The 26,524-nt window shown below is 56.4% G+C and overlaps 1 protein-coding gene across 5 annotated transcripts in view; it reads right to left on the bottom strand.

Annotated features, from left to right (window-relative positions):
- Nucleotides 1-26,524, bottom strand: part of LOC144943636 (cadherin EGF LAG seven-pass G-type receptor 2-like) — a 123,920-nt gene that overhangs the window by 63,571 nt on the left and 33,825 nt on the right. For all 5 annotated transcript variants that reach the window (XM_078871287.1, XM_078871286.1, XM_078871288.1 and 2 more), the window contains exons 3-4: nucleotides 20,652-21,293; nucleotides 6,871-7,093 (exon numbers count right to left, since the gene is read on the bottom strand). In XM_078871287.1, coding sequence (XP_078727413.1) covers nucleotides 6,871-7,093; nucleotides 20,652-21,293 — 865 coding nt within the window. The remainder of the gene's footprint in view (nucleotides 1-6,870; nucleotides 7,094-20,651; nucleotides 21,294-26,524) is intronic.

The following is a 26,524-nucleotide window of genomic DNA, read 5'->3' on the forward strand; positions in this document are numbered from 1 at the left end:
AGACCCCGCATCTGGTCGGACGGGAATTTTCCGAGAGCGCGTGCGGTTGGCGGTGACGGTGGCGGTGGCGGCTACCATGGCCGAGAGGTTTCAACTTCGCCGGAGCGACCGGGCGAAGGAGCTCGGGGCGACAGGGGCAGCGAGGAGGAAGAGGAGGAGGGAGTAAGGCGAGGAGGAGCTTGCGGGGATGAGCAGAGCGAGAGACTGCGGCTGAACTAATAACAATTACGGGACTGCGCTGGCAGTGATAGATGACCGCGCGCGGCCATGATTATAGTTATTGTGCTATGATGGCTACATCGCGACGGCTGCGTCATGATGGCTGCTGCATCAATGTCCGTTACAGTGGGAGCAATCACATCCATCGTCGCCATCATCGCTATCTCAAGCAACCCCGCGCCCTCACCCGGCAACCACGTCGGATCGGCGGTCAGTCGCCCACCTATCGCTCTCGTATCGCTACGACCACGGTTAGCGTTCCCGTGAATTTCACTCCTTGATCCTTCCACCCGTGTTGACTGTTTCATCTCCGCCGCCACCGCCGCCACCACCACCACACTGGAGGCCACAACAACTCACACATCCACTCGCTAATCCACTAACCCACTCACTCACCCACGCACCCGCGCGCCACACCGCAGGTTACAAAACTTCCCTCTCTCCTCCCCTCGCTCTGCTCCACTGTGAAACTCCCTCCTCCCGTCGGCGACGTATCTTTTCTCCCCAAGCTCGTATAACAATAGCTTTGCTCAATTCAGCAAACGTTTCACACTCTTATCCATTGCAAATTTGATAATAGTGCTGATTGTTGCTGGCCGCCCAACGTTTTGGGGCCAATGGGCCTGTGCCCAGCAATGGTGTTGAAAATAAATCAAGAAATCATGACATAACTCCTACAAACCACAGGTGGAGCCAAGTTGAGTGGTGGCCGCCCATCACCCCCTCCCCATAATTATTTATGAAACTGTTCAGAGTTTGCAAACACTCGCTAATTGGAATCCCTGGTCGATCGCACGGTACGGGAGAGGTTTGGGAGCCTCCCTCCCCCATTGGGACCTGGAGAAGCGGGTAAACACACCGCCCCTTTACCTGGCGTCCGGCCATGGCTCCTCAGGTAATTCACGACCCCCCCCGCCGCCCACCCCCTGTTGAGCCGAATCAATACGCGTGGTGGGTTAAACATTAGCCGAGCGTGCAAAGTCCGAGCCTCGCCGCTGGCGTTCGTTAAGGTGCGGCCCTCACCGACGTCCCCCTTCCCCTCTGGGACGACGAGGCCGCGGTTCGCGACGGACCCCCCCCCCCCCCCGATGCCCAATCGCCGTGAGCGAGGACCGGAGGGCCCGCAGCGCAAACCCAGCAGCGACGGGCGGGCGGGCAGGACGTCGCCGCCGCCGCCACACTGACAGTGAAACGGAGGAGGCCGGGTGGCGGGGGACTCGTAATGATGGCCGGGCCGGAGACACGGAGCCGCCACCGCTGAGATCCTGGACTCGAATCCGGGTTTTAGCAGCCCAACCGCAGTGATTAAACCGCATTCTCAACCGTGATTAAACCGCGTTCCCGAGTGTGGCGAGGAGATGATGATGTCAGCCCGGTCGGTCACCGGTGACTGCACACACAATGTGGTTTTTCACGTAATTTGCCATATTCCAGCTGTGAGAGTTGCAACGTTCGGTTTGAGTGACCCGTGACGGACGCTCTAATCAGGGCGCGTAAAAGCTGGGTCCCCTCGCGTGGGTAAGATGCCAGCAGTGAAAGTCCGGTGACATCCCCTTAAAGGGGACCCTTCTCTATCCCGTGTCTTGTTGAAAAATCGTCAGAAATTGATGTACTTTTGCAACTTGTACTTATACACTTTATTTATTTTTATTCATTTACTTTTAGTGATTTGCTTACCTCTCCTATACTTTGCACTCCGATGGGTTTTTGCACTGTTTGTTGTGACGTTCTGACCCAACCCTATTGGACATCTATGAAAAATTGCTTCATAGCTCATCGGATTTACCCAGTATAAATAAATACTCTGATTCTGAATAGAGCCAAGGTGATTTATTGTAAGAGCACGGATAAAAAAAAAGACGATGGATGATGATGGGAGGAGGGAATTAGAAGGTGAAGCCGTGCGAGGGAAGAAGCAGAAAGGGAAGTGTTCTGACCTGCGGTGTGGTGCGTGAGTGGCGGTGTGGTGAGTGAGTGCGTGAGTGGGTGTCTGTGGTGTTGTGGGTGTGTGTGGTGGGCAGTGGTAGTGCATCGGTAAGCGCGCTGTGCTACGATTCTGTCGACCGGATAAATTTTCCGCTCATGGCCAACACCAGTGTTGATTATCTGAACCGGTCCTGGGCCACCCCTAGGTCGACTCAGCCTCAATTGAGTACCTGATGTGCGGTCTGTAAACATCGCCACTCGGGAGACAAAGGCGGCCAGGCGTGGTGCTGGCCACCCACCCCCTCGTGTGCCGTGCCGGCCTTAATAGGTGCTCGCTAAGAGAACGTGCCCCAACAGTCTGTTCAGGCTATACGGGGGATATGTCTTTGTGGTGACGTGACCTACAGTCTTGTGAGTGGGTGACTGGGTGAGTATGGTGTTGTGACTTACAGTGCGGTGGTTGAACGTGGTAAGAATGAGAGAACACAGGCAGTGTGCTGGACCGGGAACACCTTGTTCATGGGAACAGTAACCGTGGTAGTCGCGAAAGAAGAGTGATACGCCGACGACTGGCTGTCGATGAGTGAGCGAGTGACTGGAGGGAATCGATGATTTGCCGGAACATCAGTGGACCTGACTGCTTTGCGATGAACTCACGGCGATCTACGGCGAATTGAGGTCGACACCTGGATGGGTTCACTCCAGATGGCTGCATGAGCCTGAAAGCATGAGTCTGTGGCAATGAGCTGTGAGCCACAAACTGCTAGTTCGTGAGTTGTTTTTGTTGTCCTTCCCCCACACCTCTGATCAGCACGGTTGGCTACGTACGGTGCAAAGGAATTTCAACATACATACTGTGAGCTGTTAGCCTGTGCGTTGTGAGTCCCTGAGTTAACTGCGTGAGCTGCGAGCGTGGTGCGCGCGAGTCCGCGCGAGTCCGGCTGAGAGAGCCGTCACCGTGCCGATCTCCCCGGGCCACACTCACACCGCCCACTCGTAACCCAGTAGTGACGAGTCGGTAATGAAGAGAAAAGGAGCGTATGACAGGCGCGGTGGTGACGGCCGCCCCCCCCTGTCACCCTGGGCCATGTCGGATTCCAACCGCAAGCACGTGCAGTCATGCACAAGGCTCCCCCACACGCACACAGGTACTCTTACGCAAACGCGAGCATAACACACAAAAACACACGGACGTACACGCAAGCGTGCGAGTACGCACGCACGCTCACTGTCGCACGGTCACACCAATGTAAAAAAAAGACAAATATCCCCAATATAGCCTTCAAGAGACTGTTGGGGCAAGTGCTGTTAGCGAGCACCGATGAAGTCCGGAATGAAACACGAAGAGGTGCGTGGCTAGCACCACGCTTACACATCGCACCAGGTACTCATGTAAGGCTGGGTCGACCTAGGAGAGGCCCAGTATCGGTTCAGATAACCGTCACTGGCGTTGGCCGGATCATCAAGCTCGTAGCATAGCACGTAAATCACGAAACTACTGCTCCTCGACTGACACAAACGCACGAACACACACACGTGCAAAGGTACACACGTGCAAAGGTACACACGTGCAAAGGTACACACGTGCAAAGGTACACACGTGCAAAGGTACACACGTGCAAAGGTACACACGTGCAAAGGTACACACGTGCAAAGGTACACACGTGCAAAGGTACACACGTGCAAAGGTACACACGTGCAAAGGTACACACGTGCAAAGGTACACACGTGCAAAGGTACACACGTGCAAAGGTACACACGTGCAAAGGTACACACGTGCAAAGGTACACACGTGCAAAGGTACACACGTGCAAAGGTACACACGTGCAAAGGTACACACGTGCAAAGGTACACACGTGCAAAGGTACACACGTGCAAAGGTACACACGTGCAAAGGTACACACGTGCAAAGGTACACACGTGCAAAGGTACACACGTGTAAAGGTACACACGTGCAAAGGTACACACGTGCAAAGGTACACACGTGCAAAGGTACACACGTGCAAAGGTACACACGTGCAAAGGTACACACGTGCAAAGGTACACACGTGCAAAGGTACACACGTGCAAAGGTACACACGTGCAAAGGTACACACGTGCAAAGGTACACACGTGCAAAGGTACACACGTGCAAAGGTACACACGTGCAAAGGTACACACGTGCAAAGGTACACACGTGCAAAGGTACACACGTGCAAAGGTACACACGTGCAAAGGTACACACGTGCTCTTACGCAAAACAAAAGTTACACCCACGAACGCACAAACACGCTCACAATAACACAAAGACACACACGGGCAAAGATAAAGATCCCCAAATTAACCTTGAAAACTGTTTGGAGAAGTGCTGCTTTGTTAGCGAACGCATGCTAAGGCTGGCAAGGTACTCGACTGGATGCTGCAATCCAACACTGTGCCCGGCCGCCTTTGTCTCTCTGATTGCAGACGCTCGCACACCACACCAGGAATGGGTGAGCATCCGCAAAGAAACCCAGGCCAACTTCATATTTCAATTTTCTCCGGTGACTCACCAACTCACACGCTCTCACACGCTCTCACACGTTCACTCACACACTAAGACAAAGGTCCCCCGGATAACCTTTTGTAGGCTCTTGTGGGGCAAGTGCTGTTCGTGAGCACCAATTAAGGCGGGCACGAAACATGTGGGGGTGGGTGACTAGCATCACGCCCGGCCACCACCTTTGTCTCCCCGGGACTGATATTCAGATACCGCACAAGGTACTCATTTAAGGCTGAATGGAACTAGGGGAGGCCCGTGACCAGTTCAGATATTCGCCATCAGTGTTGGCCCGTGAGCGGGAATCTAACTCGGGTAACCGGGTTTGTAGCGCGATGCGCTTATCACGGCACCACCACTCCCCACACGCAGAGAAAGATCCCCCCGATAGCCTGAACAGACTGTTGGGGCAAGTGTTGTTACCGAGCACCTATGAAGGCCAGCACACACACACACTTGCTCACCCGCATGTGCTCAGACTCTCACACATACATCCTTGTTTGTTTAAATAGTAGTGATATAGTTACCTTAAATCTGTTTCATGTTTACGTAGCTTAGTTTTGTAATTTGTGCTGTGTTCAATACGGAGGGCATCTGCCCCAGCAGATTTGCGCAGCAGGGAATTAATGTTCAGCTTTGATGTAAACGTTCATTTGTGCTTGTGCAATATTTCCAATTCCTCATCATGTGATGCAATTGTTTTTGTACAGATTTCTTTTGTTTGTTATTCCTTTTGTCAATTTCGTGACCCAGGTCACCCTTGCAAATGAGACTTCCTGGTCTCTTAAGTTCTCGCCGGGTTACACAAAATACACTTGAAACATGAACTTATACCCATTGACACACATTCTCACACACACTCACACACAACTACTAATACAAAGGTTCCCTGCTTATGCGATTAACAGACTGTTGGATCAAGTGTTTCTAGCGAGCCCCTATGAAAGCGAACTTACACACACTCACTGAGACTCCCCTACCCCACGTAACATCGCTCCCCGCACTCATCAACCCGTTTAAGCCCCAATCATGTACTGTGCGGGGGGTGGGGGGGTATTCTGACCCCCCCCCAAAACCAACCTTCCCAAGCCGCTCCCCACGTCTCCCAACTCCACTACCGCCCACCACCCAAGTGGACCTGGTTTGGCTGAGCTCCACCAACACCAATTCATCAGCCGGCCCACGGCCGCCCCCATTCCAGTCACCACCAAACTCTGCTGAACAGCACAGGCCACGCAGCCTGACCCGGACTAGGGCCCTGTGGCCGCACGGGGCTTGGCGAGCTTTGGCAGCTTTGGCCGAGACCGGACTGGCCGGCCCCTGCTCTCAAACGGCACGGCACAAGGCCGGGCCGCGTACCCGACCCGCGGGACGAGCGGTGGACGCATGGGCGACGAGGTCGCATGGTGCCATCGGTCGGTGCTGGCATGGCCGCCGCGCCCTGAGCCCGGCGCGGTCGCCGCCTGGCGGCACTCAAATCGCCGGGGCTCGCGGCATCACAGACGCACGGCGGCGGCGGCGGCGCTGGCGCTCCCCGAGAATGTAATTTCACGCCGATTCGGTTCGTTGTTGTCGCATTCTATTCTAAGATTAGCATCGCTCGCAGACAGCGCACCATTGTTCCCAAAATTCCAATTCCTAACGTCTCCAGCAATAGCGCCAACAACGCTGAGTTCATCACCACAGGCGTCCGGGCCTGGGGAGACTTTTTTGCCTGCCACTGATTAACGTCACTCGGGGACATGGCCTCCTCTCCACTCGGATCGATGTTCGAGTCGGGGTTTCAGGTTGCCGCAAGTCCCAGCATCAAACTGCCATCAAACTTCAGGCGAAGGTTGGAGGAGAGCGGCGAGAGTCAGGAGTGCACTCAGAGGTGAAGGGTTATAAGTCAGGAGTTAAAGGTTACAGATCCGGAGTGAAAGGTTACAGGTCAGCAGCCAAGGTTGAAGGTCAAGAGATAGGGATCATAGGTGAGTAGATAGGGATTGAAGGTCAGGAGCCAAGGGTTAGTTAACATTTTCCAACCAGAGGAGTTAAAGAGTCGTAGTTCAGCAGGCGGTCATTCGAGATCAGGAGCTGGGGGTCACCGAAGGTACCGGATGCACGCTCGTGCCGAGCGCCACGCGGAGTGATGGGGGGGAGGCGGGGGGGGATTGGGGGGGCGGGCTCAGGAGGAGGGTGGTGCAGGGGGGGCGGCGCCAACTTACGTGAGGGTGACGGTCATGCGGAAGCGCTGGCGCAGGCCGCGGAACGTGACGAAGGACTGGGGCGGGAAGCTGCGCGCCGTCACCTCGCAGTACGGCCACTCGTAGCCGCCGGACGGGCACTCGCACTTGAAGCCGCCGGCCAGGAGGTTGACGCAGGTTCCGCCGTTCCGGCACACGCCGGGAACGCAGCGGCCGGAGCGCACGTTCACCTCGCAGTGCTCGCCTGTGCGTCGCGCGTGGGGAGGGAAGGGAGATGGAGATGGGGGGGGGCGCACAAAAGGAGACACGGACGCGCGAGCGTGCGAGTTAAAATAATTATTCTGTGAAAGGTGAATTATAAACGAGTGAATGTGCACACTCAAATGCACACACCAAGGACACACAAAGATCCCCCCTTACAGCCTGAACAGACTCTCGCAGCAAGTGCTGTTAGCGAGTAGCACCTATGAAGGCCGGCACGGCACCTTTTTCTCCCCAGTGGCGATGTTTACACCCCACACCAGGTACTCATTTGAGGCCGAGTCGACCTAGGGGAGGCCCAGGACCGGTTCAAATATTCGTCGCTGGTATTGGTCGTGAGCGGGAATGGAACTCGGGTCGCCGGGTTCATAGCGCAACGCGCTAACCACTGCACTACCACACGGAAGCATAGGCACACGTTGTGTGTGAACGTTTTTCTCATGAAAGCTGAATTATACATACACACCTACAAGCACATAGGCATACGCACATCGAACGAAATCAATGAGCATGCGTACGTGCATGCATCCGCGTGAACGATGATACAGAATCCTACGCTCTGATTCTCTGACGATGCTGCCATGTTGGCAGAGGTGCACCAAAACAACTCTACTCGTGCTGCGATTCGTTCGTGTATCATCCTGCAGCCACTAGAGGCTTCTAGATGCACCACAATGTAACAAGACGAAAAGAGATTTGATAGAAATTAAAACCGGGGAATCGTGACAAATCCTCAAACTGCAAGGGAGGTGGGGGGGAGGAGCAGGGGACCCTAATTAGTTACAAACAGACACACGCGCAGACACAGACACACACGCAGACACACATGGACATGCAAACACTTGGAAAGACCGCCATTTGCCACTAAGTGGTGGTGACGTCATCAAGGTGCTTGTGCCAGCCTAGGTGTACTTTGCGCGCAGAATAAAACCAACACGCATGCACACACGTGCGCGCACGTGGGCGGATGCGCGGACGCACGCGGACACGCTGCATCAGGGCTGAGACGTCGACCTCCTGGTGTCCCAAATGGACCATCCCCACCTGCACCCGCCGCGCACAACGCACAGCATTGCCAATCCAACCCTAACTCAACCTCCTCCTGCTCCTCGTCCATAGCCAGCGCAAAAAAATAACCCGAGAGACCCCGCGATCTGGCGTCACGTGGCCCCCTCTAGGGTCGCGCCGTCCGAGAAGACGCGAGGGCATCGTCGTGACGACGAGACACGTGGGGGCTGCGGAGCCCCGCGAAGAATGGCTGAGATTTGAGCTCACGTTTGGTTTTTGAGAGAGAGAGCGTGAGGTGCTTCTAACTCTTCAGTTTGCGTCAGCGGTGGAAAGTTCCAGACGATGGGGTCCAGCGACCGAGGACGCGCGCGGCCCGGTAGGCGTCAAGAACCATCACGATGTTGAGCTCGGTTGCGGAAAAGCCTCGAGCCACCGGCGAGGAGTAGAAGGAGTCGGATGAGTAGAGGCTGTACCGCTCTCATCGATACGTGGGCCGCTTGGAATAATAATAATATCCGTGTAAACGTGCCAACCTCGTCGGCTGGTGGAGGTTTTACGCTGAGGATTCTGGCCATAAAACTATAACCTAAAGCCAATGTGGGAACAGGGAACCTCGCGTGATATCCATGCTGTGGCTGCAGACACGAGCGCCTTGCCGAGTTCCCACGCGGGGTCCCAACGGACGGTGCGGGGCGGTTGAATCAACCGAACGAGCGAAAACCGTGAAAGAACGCACAACGACGAACGAGATGCAGCTCGCGTCTCTTCTTCTTCCTCTTCAGTTCCCTCTTCCACCAAAGGAGCAGGGACGCGGCTCAGCGGCGGCGCGTTTGCCTCTCGCTGCCGAGGTTCTTGGCTCGAATCCAGCGGCCGCCCCGATTATTACCGCGGTGCTCAATAACCGCGATGATACTACGCGCTGCTTCACAGTGGACGTTAAAGATTTTGTGATGTTGCAAATTAATGAATCTCGATTCAACACGCAGCAACAATCATCACCCTCTACTCGCAGACCTAAAGCCCCAGGTCGCTCTTGCAAATGAGACTCGTTCTGGTCTCTTGAATTACACAACACGAACCCGTCTTCTTTGAGAGACGATGGGGGGCCGGAAGTGAGATCTCTCGCCACCACTCGTCATCCCTGCGTGCGCATCTCGGATCTTCCTCCGAGCCTGTATCCGTGCGCTCGTGCCATGGTCAGAGCTCCCTTCGGGCCCGTTCCATAAGCCGCGTAGCACGTGCCGGGGCAGGGCGCGTGCGCTCCTGGGCCGTTCCCCGGAGTCGGCAGCGCCGCGGCCATCCATCTCCCTGGCTGTTGGCAGCCGTCACCACCGGAGCATAAATCTCCACGAATGAGATTTGTGTTCGGATGGGAGCTGAGTAAACTGGCTGGGCCGAGCGCCGCGGGGGAATGGGTGGAATGGAGGGGGAGGGGGAATGAGGGGTGGGGAGGGAGGGGGGGGATGTGATAGGGAGGTCGGGAGTCAATGGCGGTGAGGCCTGGACCCTGGCCAGGGATGAACAGCGCCAAGGCAGATGGCAGAAGTCACTCCTCGCGAGAGGGAGAGCCAGGTGGGAGCGAGTGCGGAGTCAAGTGATTAGAGTTGGAAGATTGGGGAGAGTGAGCATACGAGTGAGAATGAGCAGAATTGCCCGAAGCTGGAAGTGTAAATTCCACATTCCTATGGCAGGAGTCAGCCTATATCAAGCATAAAACCACTAAACTTCCCCACGAAGCGGTATCCAGGTATCCAGGTGGGCGAGCGTGGCGCTGGGCACCGCGCTCGCCCACCTCGTCCCATGCGCGGGCTGGACGAGCGTGGCTCCTTGAGCGCTATCGGCTCGTAAGCGCGTGTAAGCCGGGGGGGGGGGGGGGGGAAATTAATGGGATTCGGGCGACGTACCTATGTCACCTGACGCGGCGGCGAAGCGTGCCCCCCCCCCCCCCTGCAGATTAGCGCGTAATGCGCTTCCGTTTAACCGTGCCTCCTAAGCATCGCGGCGCCGTGCAGCGCCATCAAAGCCCTCCGCTGAATGTTAATCTCCCCGGGATTTCTGTCGAGCATTCTGCGGCGGCGCTAAAGCCCTCGTTTTCGTTCGTGGTGGAGGCAGCAGGCGCCAGGAACACGGAGTTGGCACTCTCTGCCTGCTGTGGTGGTGGTGACGCCGGTGCCCCCGGAGCCAACAAGGGCATCACTACCAGCAGCCAACGAGTGACGGAGTGGGTTCCTGCTGCTCAAACGAGCGTCGAGGCATCAATGCCCATCTCCCGTTTAGTAAGCTAAACTACAAACTCTTTTTATATTACCACGTAAGGCCCACTGAGCTATGTAGCTCTTTTTCAGAAGCGACCTGGGCACAAATGATACCTCGATGAAGTGGCTTATCATGTGCAAATTTATATCAGCCAAATGCTCTAAAACACTTGTTGCTAAATGTGGAGGAAAAAACTGGAGGAATCGGGGAAAAATCCACGCGACCACGGGGAGAACATGCAAAGTCGGCATATCCAGGCGTCAGGGTCGGGATAGAACCCACGACCTCCTGTAGACCAGGCGAGGGAGTGAACACCTTGGCACCCCACTCTGCCGCTTGTGGCACCCCATGGTGCCACGGTGCCGAGATGTTAACCGTGGAAGTTCCAGTGACTGTGGAAGTTGCACGTTCCTATGGCGGGGGGAGAGTCTGTCCATAAGATGAGCACCGTCGACTTCCATGCGAACCGGTGCCTACGTTAGAGACCCGGCACGGGCGCACAAAGATGCCAACGTGCAGCCACACTGCGGGAAGTGACGTCAGCGAGTGCCTCTTAAACGTCGGCGCACGGGGCATAAACGCGGCGGTGTGGACACAGCACGGCACCCGGCTGTCTTCATCTCCCCCTCCCGAGTCCTGGTGTTGTTTACGCGCAGTGCGCGGTGGTCGTGGAAGGACGAGGAGAAAGCTACAGGGGAAGCCCGAGACAGGTTAAGCCGCTGCCACTTGAACGGATGTCACGCATCTTGGCCCAGAATTGAACCCAGATGACGAGGATCACAGCGCAGAGCCCGAACAAACTCACATACACACATACCGACACACACACATACACACCAACACACGTCCACACATACATCAACACACATACCAACACACACACATACCTATACATAAACACGTATATTGACAAAAAGCAAAGAGAAATATTCCCTGTATAGCCTTAACAGACTGTGGGGCAGGTGCTGTTAGCGAGCACCTGTGAAGGCCGGGATGGCACGCGATGGGGTGGCCAGCGCCATGCCTGGCCACATTTGTCTCCCGAGTGGCGATGTTTACACACCACACCAGGTTCTCATTTCAGCCTGAGTAGACCTAGGGGAGGCCCGGAACCGGTTTAGATAATCGTCACTGGTGTTGCCCGTGAACGGGAATTGAACTCGGGTCGCCGGGTTTGTAGAGCACCACGCTAACCGCTTCACTACTGCTCACGAGATATACAGACACACGCATACATACACACCAACACACATATATACATACCAGCAAAGTTCCCTCCTATAGCCTCCACATGCTTTTGGGGAAAGTGCTGTTAGCGAGCACCTATGAAGGCCGGCACGGCACGTAAGGGGGTGGGTGGCCAGCACCACGCCTGACCGCCTTTGTCTCCCAAGTGGCGATGTGTACACCGCACCCCAGGTACTCATTTGAGGCTGAGTCTACCTAGGGGAGGCTCAGGACCGGTTCAGCGGGAATCAAACTCAGGACGCCGGGTTTGGAGAGCAGGGCACTAACCACTACACTACCGCTCCAAACTAACACACACAGCTGTACACACACACACAGAAGAACAAAACACACACAGGTGCACACATACACGTACACAAAGCAGTAACCATCACCATTCGCCACCAAGTGGAGGTGATGTCACCACAGCGCTTGTGCCAGGCTAGGTGCACTTTCAGGTCGTCACATGAAGTGTGAATGGCTCTCTGCTCGTCGGAGGTCAGGGGACAAGGTCAAACAGTGACAAAGACAAAGATCCCCCGTGTAGCCTTAACAGACTTTTGGGGTAAGTGCTGTTAGTGAGCACCTTTGAAGGCCGGCGCGGCACATGATGGAGCGAGTGGCCAGCACCACGCCCGGCCGCCTTTGTCTCCCCAGTGGTTATGTTCACCGCACAAGGTACTCATTTGAGGCTGAGTCGACCAAGGCGAGGCCCAGGACCGGTACAGCAATTGATCACTGTTGTCGGCCTTGAGCGGAATCGACCTCGGGTCGCCGGGTTCGTAAGGAAGCACGGTAGTAACCACTACGCTACCGCTCCCCGCGCAGGAACACGCGCGGCAAGTGCCGCTGCCAGGGGCTGTGCCCGCTGGGAGCTGTGCCGCCAGGGCACGGGCCCCCCTCGTAGCGGGCACGGGCCCCGCTCGTAGCGGGCACGGGCCCCCCTCGTAGCGGGCACGGGCCCCCCTCGTAGCGGGCACGGGCTCCGCTCGTAGCGGGCACGGGCCCCCCTCGTAGCGCGCACGGGCCCCCCTCGTAGCGGGCACGGGCTCCCCTCGTAGCGGGCACGGGCCCCTCTCGTAGCGGGCACGGGCCCCCCTCGTAGCGGGCACGGTAGCCGGCGGGGGTACAGAGATTGGCCCCAAGCGAGCGGCGAAACGGTGATGCCCCCCCCCACTCGCCGGCCCCCTGAGGTGTTCATTAGGAGCCGTGCCGCAATTACGTTTGCTCCGTCGACACAAGCCGAGAGGCGCGTCAGAGGGGCAGCAGCAGTGGCGGTGGTTCCCATGCGGCCACACGGGGGCTCGAGGCCGGTCTATAAATGTGTGGGGGGCAGTTTCAACATTTCCAGCTCCTTTAATTCCTATAAAACATTGGATCCGCTACTCTACGCGGAGTGGAGGTTTGGGCGGTACACTACACGTGACTAGGAGTGGATCGGTGAGGATCGAGAATGTTCAGTGTGGATCAGTGAGGATTGGTGAGAATTGATAATTATTTGCAAGGATCAGTAATGCTCAGTGAGGATTGGTGAGAATTGATAATTATTTGCGAGGATCAGTAATGCTCAGTGAGGATTGGTGAGGATCGGTGAGGTCCAGTGTGGATCAGTGAGGATCAGTAATGCTCAGTGTGGATGGGTGAGGATCGGTGAGAATCGGTGAGAATCGGTGAGAATCGGTAATGCTCAGCGTGGGGCAATGTGGGCTCAGTGACCATCAGCATTGAGAGTCTCGACCCTGAGGCCGCGATCACCTCCGCCGCCAGCGAGGAACCGGCGACACCGCCCCGCACCGCACCGCGGGTGGGTGGAGGAGGAGGAGGCAGCCGACGAGAAGGGGACTCCCCCGAGGGGGCCGAGCTCGAGAGGAAGAGAGCAGCAGCAGCAGCGAGATCCACCGGCACATCGGATCCCTCCCCCCACTGCCGACTCGTCCGGACGAGTCCAAGTGAGAACCGGGGGGGGGTGGATGTGGTGGTGGATGTGGTGGTGGTGGTGGATGTGGTGGTGGATGTGGTGGTGGTGGATGTGGTGGTGGTGGATGTGGTGGTGGATGTGGTGGTGGTGTATGTGGTGGTGGTGTATGTGGTGGTGGTGGATGTGGTGGTGGATGTGGTGGTGGTGGGCGGGGGGCGTGAATCCCGTTCCCAGGTAACTCCGAGCGGCAACGCCACACCCCGGCAGATGAATAAAACACACAAAAGGGCCGCATCAGCCATCACTGCGCGCCCCCCACCCCCACCGCCCCCCACCCCCACCATCGCCCCCCCCACCCCCACCATCGCCCCCCCCACCGCCCCCCCACCGCCCCCCCCACGACCACCCGGCCCTCCCCGCATTTCGTTAACGGGTCGCCATGGAGACGCCGGTGCTCGCTCCACCGCGATTGGTCATCTCGCTGGGCCGGGTGTGCCGCGGTGTGCGGTGCCGAGGGGATCGTCGTTGATTGTCGCATCTCGCCCGCCTCTCCTCCTCCCCCCGCTCCCCCTCCTCCCCCCGCTCCCCCTCCTCCCCTCCCCCTTCGCCTCCCCCCTCTCCTCCCCTCCTCTCGTCTCCTCTTCCCCCCGCTTCAGTCACCGCCGCACTGTGCCGCGCTGAGCGCGTGCAAGCCGGTGGCTGTGCAAGACCCTGTCTCCTCACCCACAACCCGTGCCCTGTCTCCTCACCCACAACCCGTGCCCCTGTCTCCTCACCCACAACCCGTGCCCCTGTCTCCTCACCCACAACCCGTGCCCCTGTCTCCTCACCCACAACCCGTGCCCCTGTCTCCTCACCCACAACCCGTGCCCCTGTCTCCTCACTCACAGCCCGTGCCCCTGTCTCCTCACTCACAGCCCGTGCCCCTGTCTCCTCACCCACAACCCGTGCCCTGTCTCCTCACCCACAACCCGTGCCCCTGTCTCCTCACCCACAACCCGTGCCCCTGTCTCCTCACTCACAACCCGTGACCCTGTCTCCTCACCCACAGCCCGTGCCTCTGTCTCCTCACCCACAACCCGTGCCCTGTCTCCTCACTCACAGCCCGTGCCTCTGTCTCCTCACCCACAACCCGTGCCCTGTCTCCTCACCCACAACCCGTGCCCCTGTCTCCTCACCCACAACCCGTGCCCCTGTCTCCTCACTCACAACCCGTGCCCTGTCTCCTCACTCACAACCCGTGCCCCTGTCTCCTCACCCACAACCCGTGCCCCTGTCTCCTCACCCACAACCCGTGCCCCTGTCTCCTCACTCACAACCCGTGCCCTGTCTCCTCACTCACAGCCCGTGCCCTGTCTCCTCACCCACAACCCGTGCCCCTGTCTCCTCACCCACAACCCGTGCCTCTGTCTCCTCACTCACAACCCGTGCCTCTGTCTCCTCACCCACAACCCGTGACCCTGTCTCCTCACTCACAACCCGTGCCTCTGTCTCCTCACTCACAACCCGTGCCTCTGTCTCCTCACCCACAACCCGTGACCCTGTCTCCTCACTCACAACCCGTGCCTCTGTCTCCTCACCCACAACCCGTGCCTCTGTCTCCTCACTCACAGCCCGTGCCTCTGTCTCCTCACCCACAACCCGTGACTCTGTCTCCTCACCCACAACCCGTGCCTCTGTCTCCTCACCCACAACCCGTGCCTCTGTCTCCTCACTCACAACCCGTGCCTCTGTCTCCTCACCCACAACCCGTGACTCTGTCTCCTCACCCACAACCCGTGCCTCTGTCTCCTCACCCACAGCCCGTGCCCCTGTCTCCTCACCCACAACCCGTGCCCCTGTCTCCTCACCCACAACCCGTGCCCCTGTCTCCTCACTCACAACCCGTGCCCCTGTCTCCTCACCCACAACCCGTGCCCCTGTCTCCTCACCCACAACCCGTGCCCCTGTCTCCTCACTCACAACCCGTGCCCTGTCTCCTCACCCACAACCCGTGCCCCTGTCTCCTCACTCACAACCCGTGCCCTGTCTCCTCACCCACAACCCGTGCCCCTGTCTCCTCACCCACAACCCGTGTGTAGATGTTGACCGATGCACATCGACTCTCACGCGCTTCATTCCCAGCGTTGCATTTACTCTGCGGCTTAAATCGCCGCACTGCCTTTCTCTCACATTTAGGATTGATACATTTTGTTGCGTTATTCTGCTTACGGATTCTAAGCCCCTCCGTGGTCCCCGGGCCTTCGCATTCACAGCGACTGCTGATGCCTCATGCTGCCCCCCCCCCCCGAGATAGACGAACGCTTAACTCGTGGTGGTGGTGGTGGTCGTGGCGCTAATTCCTATAAAACTAAACGAGAAACTAAACAATTTTAATTTTACCAGGTAAGGGCCCCTGAGCTGTGTCGATCTTTTTAAGAAGCGACCTGGCCACAAATGATAGCTGAACGAAGTGGCTGATGTGGAAATTTATAGCAGCCAAACACTCTAAATGCACGTTGATTCTAAATGTGGAGGGAAAAACCGGAGGGCCCGGAGAAAAATCCACACGATCACAGGGAGAGAGACACGCAAACTCCAAATATACAGCAGCAGCAGCAGGCGTCAGGGTCGGGATTGAATCCACGACCTCCTGTAGACCAGGCGAGGTAGTCAACATCTCCTAGCCACCGCGATGATGATGATGGAGAGAGAGACACGCAAACTCCAAATATACAGCAGCAGCAGGCGTCAGGGTCGGAATTGAATCCACGACCTCCTGTAGACCAGGCGAGATAGTTAACACCTCGCCGCAGCGGTAGCGGTGTGAGGAGAGCCTTAATCTGCCGTGGCTTCTGCTTGCTGAGGCAACACTACTCCCGAATCACATCACGGACACTGCTGGCAACAACCGAACCTTTCAAATCAACATTTTAAACGTGCTGTGCTTGAGCCGGCTTCTTGGTTGAGCCAGATTGATTTGGCCGAGGGCCCAAACGCCCTGGGAGGCTCTGCGTAAAGAGCTTTTGTCCAAAAATAGTCAATCACATCGTTCCTAAGATTTTTGGAGATCGCCGGATGAATTAAGTGTGTGTCGTACACCCTCCTCCACCCGGCACAGCAAATTAATAAAGTTGTCACGTGATGAACAAATGTTCCAATGTCTTTACTGCTTCAACAGCTTGCTGGAGCGTGGTCATCATGATCGCTCTCCAACAGCATTAGTGGTAATACATTGGAATGAGTGTACATCACGTGACAACTTTGATAAATGACTGTGTCGGGTGGAGGAGGGTGTACGACACACATTTTACTCACGTGGCCATCTGACCCCGAAATCAAATATCAATCATATTGCTCGCGAAAGCCTGCTGTGCATGTTCCAATAAACCATATCGCTAACCGTTGTATCATACAACCCCTCCGTGTGTACGTCTAATGACGCACAGACACACATACCTCTGCCTCTGTGTGTATCTAATGATTCACACACTCGCAACCCTCTCCTTGTCTCCACGTCTACCGACCCAGGCACCGACTCACGCACTCCTCTCTCTTCCTCTTCGCTTCGCCGTGCGATTCACGTCGAGATCCGCCACTCGGCACCACCCCCCCCCCCCCCGTAATCTTATTGAAGCCAAAATCTGCAGAGATCACTCGAACGCCGTTTAATTTGCGCCGAGGCCACGGAACGATCAACACCACCGCCGCCTCCTCCCCAGCACGAGGAGGAGGAGGAGGGGGGGGGGCTTCATCGAGGTGCTCTGATGGCGGCTCAACGCGTTCGACTCGAGTGAAGAGGAATTCAATTACGGCAAAATCATAATGGCCGTCGCAGGTCCCATTAAACAAACCCCTGGGAGCACGTAGGGACTCTCTCCTCTTCTTCCCCGCTCGCGGCGCCTCCACGGATTGGATTGCACCACCAGTCCGCCAGCGTCGCACCGTTGGGGGTCTAACGGCGCAGGAGCATGACCACCGCATGTCTCGGAGCGCCGGGAAGTCAGGGAAAACGTCCCCTCGCCGCGCCGGAAGGAGCGCCCGAGCCCATATCGCGTCGCGATTGCGAGTTGCTCTCCCAGGGGCTAAAGAGCAGAAACCGCAGCGCAAACAAACGGCGCCATCGGAGAGCAATCGGGAACGAGAGCCAGGGGCTACACAGGGGCGTCCCCAACGACAACACACTAGCCCCAAGCAGAGTAGCCCCAACACCAACACACTATCCCCAACACCAACACACTAGCCCCAAGCAGAGTAGCCCCAACACCAACACACTATCCCCAACACCAACACAGTAGCCCCAACACTAACACTAGCCCCAAAAAAGTAGCCCCAATATCAATATTAGCCCGAACACAGTAGCCCCAAAACAAACACTATCCGTAGCCCCAACACAGTAGCCTCCAACACAGTAACCCCAACCTTAACATGAGCCACAACACAGTAGCCACAATACTAACCCGAACCCCAATACCAACCCTAACCCCAACATTCACCCTAACCCCAACACTAACCCTAACCAGAACCCCAACACTAATAACTTAGCCTCAACCAAACACCAAATGTCACCCTAACACTACTCCAAACCAAATCTGGCTCTAACACTTAAATTAACCCAAACCCTTGCCCCACCTGCCTCATGACCTCTGACCCCTGCACTCCTACACAGGCCTTTGTTTTGACATTGGCATCTCCAACAGTCATCATCACCCATGTAAACATGAACATACACTCACTCACTCACTATCTCACGCAACAACAAATACAAAGACCCCCCATATAGCCTTTAACAGACCGCTTGGGCAAGTTCTGTTAGCGAACAGCACCTATGAAGGCTGGCTGGCACAGCACAACGAGGGGTTGGTGGCCAGCACCACGCCCGGCCGCCTTTGTCTCCCCAGTCGCTATGTTTACACTCCGTTTGAGGTACTCATTTGAGGCTCGGTCGACCTAGGGGAAACCCAAGACCGGTTCAGCTAATCGTCACTGGTGTTGGCTGTGAGCGGGAATCGAACTCGGATCGCCAGGTTCGTAGCGCAGCGCATTAAACGCTGCGCTGCTACTCCCTTTCCTCATGTCTCACACACCAAACACTTTCCGAGAGGACAAAGGCCACCCCCATAGCCTTCACAGACTGTTGGGGCAAGCGCTATGAATACGCACCTATGAAGGCCAGCACCATGCTGCCATACCCTACACACACACTCACCACACTACGTCTCTCTCTCTCTCTCTCACCACACCACAACTCACCACACACCCGAGCTAGCCAGCTTAGCTGGCTTGACATCCTCTCCTCCGCCCAGCTCCGACAGGTAGTGGACATGTGGAACAGGTGCCCACACATGCTCACACACATACACACGTCTGTCTGTCTGTGTGTGTGCAAGTCTGATGGCGAGCAGTCGTGCAGTGGCTAGCATTCTGTGCTACCAACCCGTCGGCCCAAATTCGAATGGTTAAACTGGTCCTGTGCCTCACCTAGGTCGACTCAGCCTTAAATGAGTAACGAATGCAGTGTGTAAACATTATCCAATGGGGAGACCAAGGCTGCCGGGCGTGGTGCTTGCCACCCAGCCCACATTGTGTGCTGTGCCGGCCTACATAGGTGCTCGCTAACAGCCCTTGCCCCAAGTTTGCTAAAGGGCTATACGGGAGATCTTTGTCTTTGTACGTATTAGGTGTGTGTGTGCGTGGGTGGAGGGGTCACGGGGACCATCCCATGCAGCTGCCGTGAAGGAATTACAGATCAGCGCACGCAGCTGTCCGCACAAGATTCATGGATCCACACACAGGGGTCACGGAGGAGCACACACGCAACACGCGCGTGTGTGTACACTCCCACACCCATAGCATGTACACGAGGGCGCAGTGTACACTCAATCACACGCACGTGTACACACACACACCGACCCTCATGTGCTCAAACACACGCAGGCACGAAGCCACATCAGCAGAGGTGGTTCATGGGCCAGGACAGAAAACTAGACTTTTGCAATGTACGTGAAATATGGTTTTCATAGGTGGTCACTGACACGCTCCGCCTTGGAATGTGAACTGGAGGGTATCGGTGACCGCCTTATGAATAACTCATGCCACCTAAGGTGGCAAAACTTTAGCCGTGCCGATTAAAACTATGAACTATGTTTTATTTGACCAGGTGAGGCCCACTGAGCTGTATCGCTCTTATTCAGAAGCGACTGGCCATCACCAATAATAGCTCGGCAAAGTGGCTTATCGTGTAGAAATTTATAGCAGCCACATATTCTCATCGCACCTTTCTAAATGGTTTCTTTATACAGTCAACATCAGTGAATCACGAGATAACCCCAATCAATTAAATAATGGTTCTCGTATAAGTCAATGTGGTTGGCCACATACAGAAATCATAACTGCTAAAATGCTATGCCACCTCTTCCAACACATCTGTCTGGTCAACGTGGAAGAGTAGACTAAATACAGCTTTAGAGGTCACTGTACCAGAGGCCCTACTGCCAAGCAGTGGCGTGAGCCAGCAATTGCAGAGGCTGCACCATTACCTTCTACTCGTGTGAGTAGCTCCATGTGAAGTAAAGTACGAAACATGGTCAACGGAATAGCCAAACCACACGCAAACTGATCGTGTCCTGCTGAGGAGCATCATCATGGGGAGGCGCGAAGACTGTCAGGGCAAGCGACCCCCCCCACCCACCCAGTGATCCAGTCATTGGGTGGGTGGGGTTGTAGGAAGGTGAGGGTTGTGGTTTGGGCCTAGGAGTGTAGCCAGGATGAAGGTTGTGGTTAGGGCCTAGGATTGTATCAAGGCGAGGGTTGTGGTTAGGGCCTAGGATTGTATTCAGGGTGAAGGTTGTAGGACAAAGGTTAGGGAAGTGGTTTGTAGCTATGAGTGACAATTGTGAGTGGGGGGGTTGTGGTAATGATGATGGTCGTGGTTCTGCTGAAGCTGGTAGGTACGGTGAGGATTGTGATTGAATGAAGTTGTCGGCGGTCAGAAGGCTGGTACGCGTGATGGTTGCGGTCAGCGTGACCATCAATACATTCAGACGGTGATCTCGGCATTACCGCGGCGGCCACAGCTCAACGACCACGTGTGACGGCCGGCAACTCAACATTCCTCACGCACCCGGCAGATCATCGCCAACGGCTCGCTCACCCGTGTAGTCGTCCTGGCACACGCAAGTGTAGCCGCCCTCCCGCCGCAGGCAGCTGCCATTGCTGCCGCAGGGGTTGGAGTAGCACAGGTTGATCTCGGTCTCGCAGTAGTCGCCGGTGAAGCCAGGCGGGCAGCGGCAGCGCAGGCCGTGCACCGGGTGGATGGGGCGGAACAGCACGGTGCTGGACGAGATGAACGGCGCCGAGCTGTCGAAGCGCTGCACCGACACGCACTTCATGTAGTTCTCACACGGCTCGCGCAGGCAGATGTTGTCGTCGAAGGGCAGCACGCGCTGGTCGAGGATGCGCGCGAGCAGCGAGCGGTTGAGGTACACCTGCTCCTGCAGCTCCTCCGACGAGAAGTACTGGCCGTGCCCGCCGCCCGGCAGCAGCGCCGAGAAGCTGACGTTGAGGATGCGCGTGGCGCGCACGTCCGTGTCGTTCTGCACGTTGAACACGAAGATGTCGTCCTTGGGCGTGGACAGCACGGCCGACACGCCGTCCAGGAAAAGGCTGAGCAGTGGCGAGAGGAAGCGCTCCTGCGACATGTTCTCCAGCCGCACGGTGATGCTGTTGGTGAGCATGTCGTCTGTGATGATGGCGACGCGCAGCACACACTGCGCGCTCACGCTGTGCACGCCGTCTGCGGGAGGGGGGGGCACAGAGCGCACAGTTAACGGCGGTACGTTGCGTTACGGTACGCAGGTGCACAGGGCGCGCAGTTAGCGGCACGAGGTTCATCGTTGGGGATGAACGGGATGTGGGCAAAAGTTGACGGTGCAAGGAACGCGGCCAGGAAGTGACACAGTTAGCCTACAACAACGACAGCTCCTCCGATTTGCACGGTTGGCTGCGTACGGTGCGAATGAATTTCAACATACATACAGCAACAAAAACAGCTGCCATTCGCCACCACTAAGTGCTGGACAGCAGGGCTCGTGCCAGGAGCACACGGACACGCACACATAGGGCAACGTGCACACGCACACACACACGTAGAAACACAGCCACAGCGACCCCGCGAACACAGCGGGGCAAGGGCAGCCACGGGTGGTCAGTCTTACCGACCGTCAAGCCATACGCGACACGGCAGGCAGAACCGAGCGGCTCAGCGGGCAGACGTGGGGTCAGGAGAGAGGATAGGGTACAGGGCAGAGAGGACAGGAGGGGACAAGGAGAGAAGAGACGGGGAAGGGGAGAGTGGAGGGGACATGAGACCGGGAAGAGGGGGCAGGAGAGGGAGCAGCAGAGAGATGGGAGAGAGGAGAGGAGACAGGGAAGGGCATAGGACATGTGAAACCCGCTGCTGGGATGCCATGGCAATGTCCGGCGAGGTCGTTGATTGGCTGAGATGAGCGAAGCTCACGATGGCGGCCAAATCAAGTCAAACAATTCTAGCGAGCACGGCTATCAATGCATGCACCACGCACGCACACACAAAGATCCCCCGTACAGCCTACACAAACTGTTGGCGTAAGTACTTCTTAGCGAGCACCTACAAGGCCCGACCGAGTGCACCTATGAGAGTACGGAGTGGCTGGCACCACGCCCAACCACCTTTGTCTCTCCTCAGTGCTGATGTTTGCACACCACGCCAGATGCTCACACGAGGCCGAGCCGACCTCATGGAGGCCCAGCACCGGTTCAGATATTCACCACTGATGTTGGCCAGGAGCAGAAATCGAATTCGTGTCTCCGGGTTCGTTGTGCAGTGCGCTAACCACTACAACTACCCCCCCCCCCCAACGCCCATGCACACAAAAAGCGCCATTCTCCACTACGTGGCCGTGATGTCCCACAGAGCTTGCGCCAGGCTAGGTGCACGTTGAGGCCGTCACGTGACGGTGTGCAAGGCTATAGCTGACGAGCAGGGCACCGGGTGTGCCGCGCTCCGAGCAGCGATGTTTAACATGCAGCTCCCACTTCTTCATTGCCGGCCTCGCTGATGAGGGGTGGAGATGGGGTGGGGGGCAAGAGGGGGGCAAGGGGGGGTGGGCAGGGGAGAGTGGGGAGGGGGGGCGGGGGTTGAGCAGGCGAGGGGGGGCAGGGAGGATGGAGGGGGAAGGGGGGGCACGGGGGACAGCAGGGGGGGGCAGGGAGGGGGCAGCAGGGAGGGCAGGCGAGGGGGGGCAGCAGGGGGGGGGGGCGAGGGTGGGGGGCAGGGAGGGACCATCACCACCACCACCAAGGCCGGCGTGGTATAATAATAATACGGCGGCAGCAGCAGCGCACGGCACGGACGACGAGAGCGGAATAACAAACGAGGCGGCGTGGCAGTGGCGTCACGCACACAAAGACAAAGATCCCCCGTATAGCCTTAGCAGACTGTAGGGGCAAGTGCTGTGAGCGAGCACCTATGAAGGCCAGAACGGTACACGAGGGGGTGGGTGGCCAGCACCACGCCCGACCGCCTTTGTCTCCCCAGTGGCGATGTTTTTACGCACCGCACCTGGTACAGTACTCATTCGAGTTTGAGTCTGAGTCGACCTAGGGGAGGCCCAGGACCGGTTCAGATAATCGTCACTGTTGTTGGCCGTGAGCGGGAATCGAACTTTGGTCGCCGCTAACCGCTACACCACCGCTCCCCACACGTGCAGGCAGCAGTATAACGTAGTGCAGCACACACACACACAAAGGAAAAGGTTCCCGTGTAGCCTTTTTTTACCAGACTGGTGGGGCAGGTGCCATGAGCGAGCACCTATGAACCACGCCCGGCCGCCTTTGTCTCCCCGGTGCTGATTTTTACACGCTCATTTAAGGCTGAGTCGACCTAGGGTAGGCCCAGGACCGGTTCAGGTGCTGACCACTGATGTTGGCCGTGAGCGGGTCGCTGGGTTAGTAGTGCCGTGCATTAACCACTGCACTACCACACACAACATACAAAGACCCCCCGTGTAGCCTTAACAGACTTTAGGGGGCAAGTGCTGTTATCGAGCACCTATGAAAGCTGGAAAGGCACACGAGGGGGTGGGTTGCCAGCATCACGCCCGAGACCGCCTTTGTCTCCCCAGTGGCGACTTTTACACACCGCACCAGGTACTCATTTAAGGCTGAGTACACCTAGGGGAGGCCGTGAGCGGGAATCGAACCCAGGTCGCCGGGTTCGTCGCACAGCGCGCTAACCACTGCACCACCGCTCCCCCCACACACACACACTTACACAACCCCCACACACACACAAAGATCCTCCGTGTAGCCTTAACGCGCTGTTGGGCAAACACACACAGACACCCCCTCCAAATAAGACGACGATTTCCCGTAGAGCCTACAGCAGACTGTTGGGGCAGGTGCTAACAAAGGGGCCGTCCATAAATGACGTCACGCACCTAGGGGGGGGGTTAGACATTTGTGACGATGTGTGACGAGGGGGGGGGTGTTGAGAAATGTGACGTCACATCAAAATGGGCAACTTTAATTAAATATAGACAACACGTTTTACTTAATTAAATAGACTTTTTAATAAATGTTTTCTCCTACATCAGAGTGCAGCGGCACATTAAATACGCACTACAATGACAATAGTTTAAAGCGATTTGAATCATGTTTTATTTTTTTTGGGGGGGGGGGGCAGAGCTTCGTGACGTCATATTTGAGGGGGGTCTGACTTTTTCTGACGCCGTGTGACTAAGGGGGGGGGGGTCAAAAATCGTATGACGTCATTTATGGACGGCCCCAAAGACAAATATACACCCCCGTATCGCTATTAGCCAGCACCGAACGAAGGCAGGCACAGCACAGGAGGCGGTAGATGGTCAACACCACGCCCGACCGCCTTTGTATCCCCCAGTCCAGTACTAATGTTAACAAAGATAGACAAATATCCCCCATATAGCCTTAACAGACTGTAGGGGCAAGTGTTAGCGAGCACCTATGAAGGCTGGAACGGTACACGAGGGGTTGGGTGGCCAGCGCCACGCCCGGCCGCCTTTGTCTCCCTAGTGGCGATGTTTACACACCGCACCAGGTACTCATTTGAGGCCGAGTCGACCTAGGGGAGGCCCAGGACCGGTTCAGATAATCGTCACTTGGTGTTGGCCGTGAGCGGGAATCGAACCCAGGTCGCCGGGTTCATAGCGCAGTGCGCTAACCACTACACTACCGCTCCCCACAGACAGACACACACACACAGTCACACACACAGTTACACACACAGACACACACACAGACACACACAGACACACACACACACACACAGACACACACACAGACACACACACAGACACACACAGTCAGACACACACACACACACAGACACACACAGTCAGACACATACAGACACACACACAGACACACACACAGACACAGTCACATAGACACACACACAGACACAGTCACACAGACACACACACACAGACACACACACACACACAGAGACACACACACACAGACACACACAGACACACACAGACACACACACACAGACACACACACAGACACACACACAGACACACAGACACACACAGTCAGACACACACAGACACACACACACAGTCACACACACACAGTCACATACACACTCCTGTGTCAAGGACACAACCCAGCCTCCCCTCGCTGTGGGCGCAGGTGTGAGCTGCCCCCGCGTGTGTTCGTTCAAACGGCCCAATCCCAGCAGCCGCCTCGCTCCTCTCCCCATCGCCCTCCTCGCCGTCCAATCACAGCCCCAGGTGAGACGCAAACCTGCGGCTAAGGATGGCAGCGAGAGGGGCTAACGCAGGTGATGTCACTTTTAAAGAAGCGGCGTCAGCTCATCTCGTGTCGGTGACATCGGCTTGCCCCTGTGTGAGGATCGCGGCGATATTAGCGGGCGGGGGGGTGGAGTTTTCCCATGACCCTAAAGGGCCATCCATTTAGTACGTACGCATAGAGGGGGGGGGGTTAACACAAATGCTACGATAATAATAATTTGTCTACATTGGCCTTCAAATGAGTTAGATAGTCCGGCGGTGGACGATCTGTTTGCTTAAACACGTGAATATTATTAATCCTTGATCGTTTCTGCGTCGATTAAATATCGGCCGTTCTATAGGATTCGGGGGGGGAGGAGGGGTGCGTCAGGCGAACGTACGCAGGTGGGGGGGGGGGTCAAAAGTCCGCGTGAGTACAGGGAGGGGGGGAGGGGTAAAGTTTTGACAGATTTTTGCGTACCTACTCAATGGATGGCCCCTAACTGAATGATGTCACGGTATATATATATATTTTTTTTTATCACGTACGTGATTTGCTGTATTTCCAAAACGCATAGAGATTCCCCGTTAAGTCCCTTGCACTCCAGTTCGCTCAACACAAGTTGTCTTCGAAGCGCCGCGACTTTACAACCCACGGCGTTGCATGACACACGTGCCTTTCAGTTCCACAAGAAACCATCCAAATGAGCGATAAAGTCAATCATTGTGGCCGTGGTAATGGCGATGTCGACAGTGACACCGCGTGACATTATGACGACGGGCGCTGCTCTCCCAGGAAAGTCCTCGCCGAGTCTCGGTGGCGAGACGTGAACTACCTCGCCCGGTCTACGGGAGGTCATGGGTTCGATCCCGACCCTGACGCCTCTACATTTGGAGTTTGCGTGTCTCTCTTCCCCACGTGGTCGTGCGGATTTTTCTCCGGGCCTTCCGTTTTTTTTCCCTCCACATTTGTAAACACGCGTTTCTAGTATTTGGCTGCTATAAACGTCCACGTGATAAGCCACTTCATTGGGCTGTCTATCATTTGTGGCCAGGTCGCTTCTGAAAAAAAGCTATATAAGTCAGTGGGCCTTACATGCTAAAACAAAAACGTTTTTTTTCCAGTTTATAGTGTCTCATTCTCTTTTCAGGAGGGTCCTGCCCAGTTTTTTTCTCAGTAGGAGGGGCCACTATTGCAATGTAGCTCCCA

Source organism: Lampetra fluviatilis, chromosome 32, assembly GCF_964198595.1.
Source record: "Lampetra fluviatilis chromosome 32, kcLamFluv1.1, whole genome shotgun sequence".
Lineage (NCBI taxonomy): Eukaryota > Metazoa > Chordata > Hyperoartia > Petromyzontiformes > Petromyzontidae > Lampetra > Lampetra fluviatilis.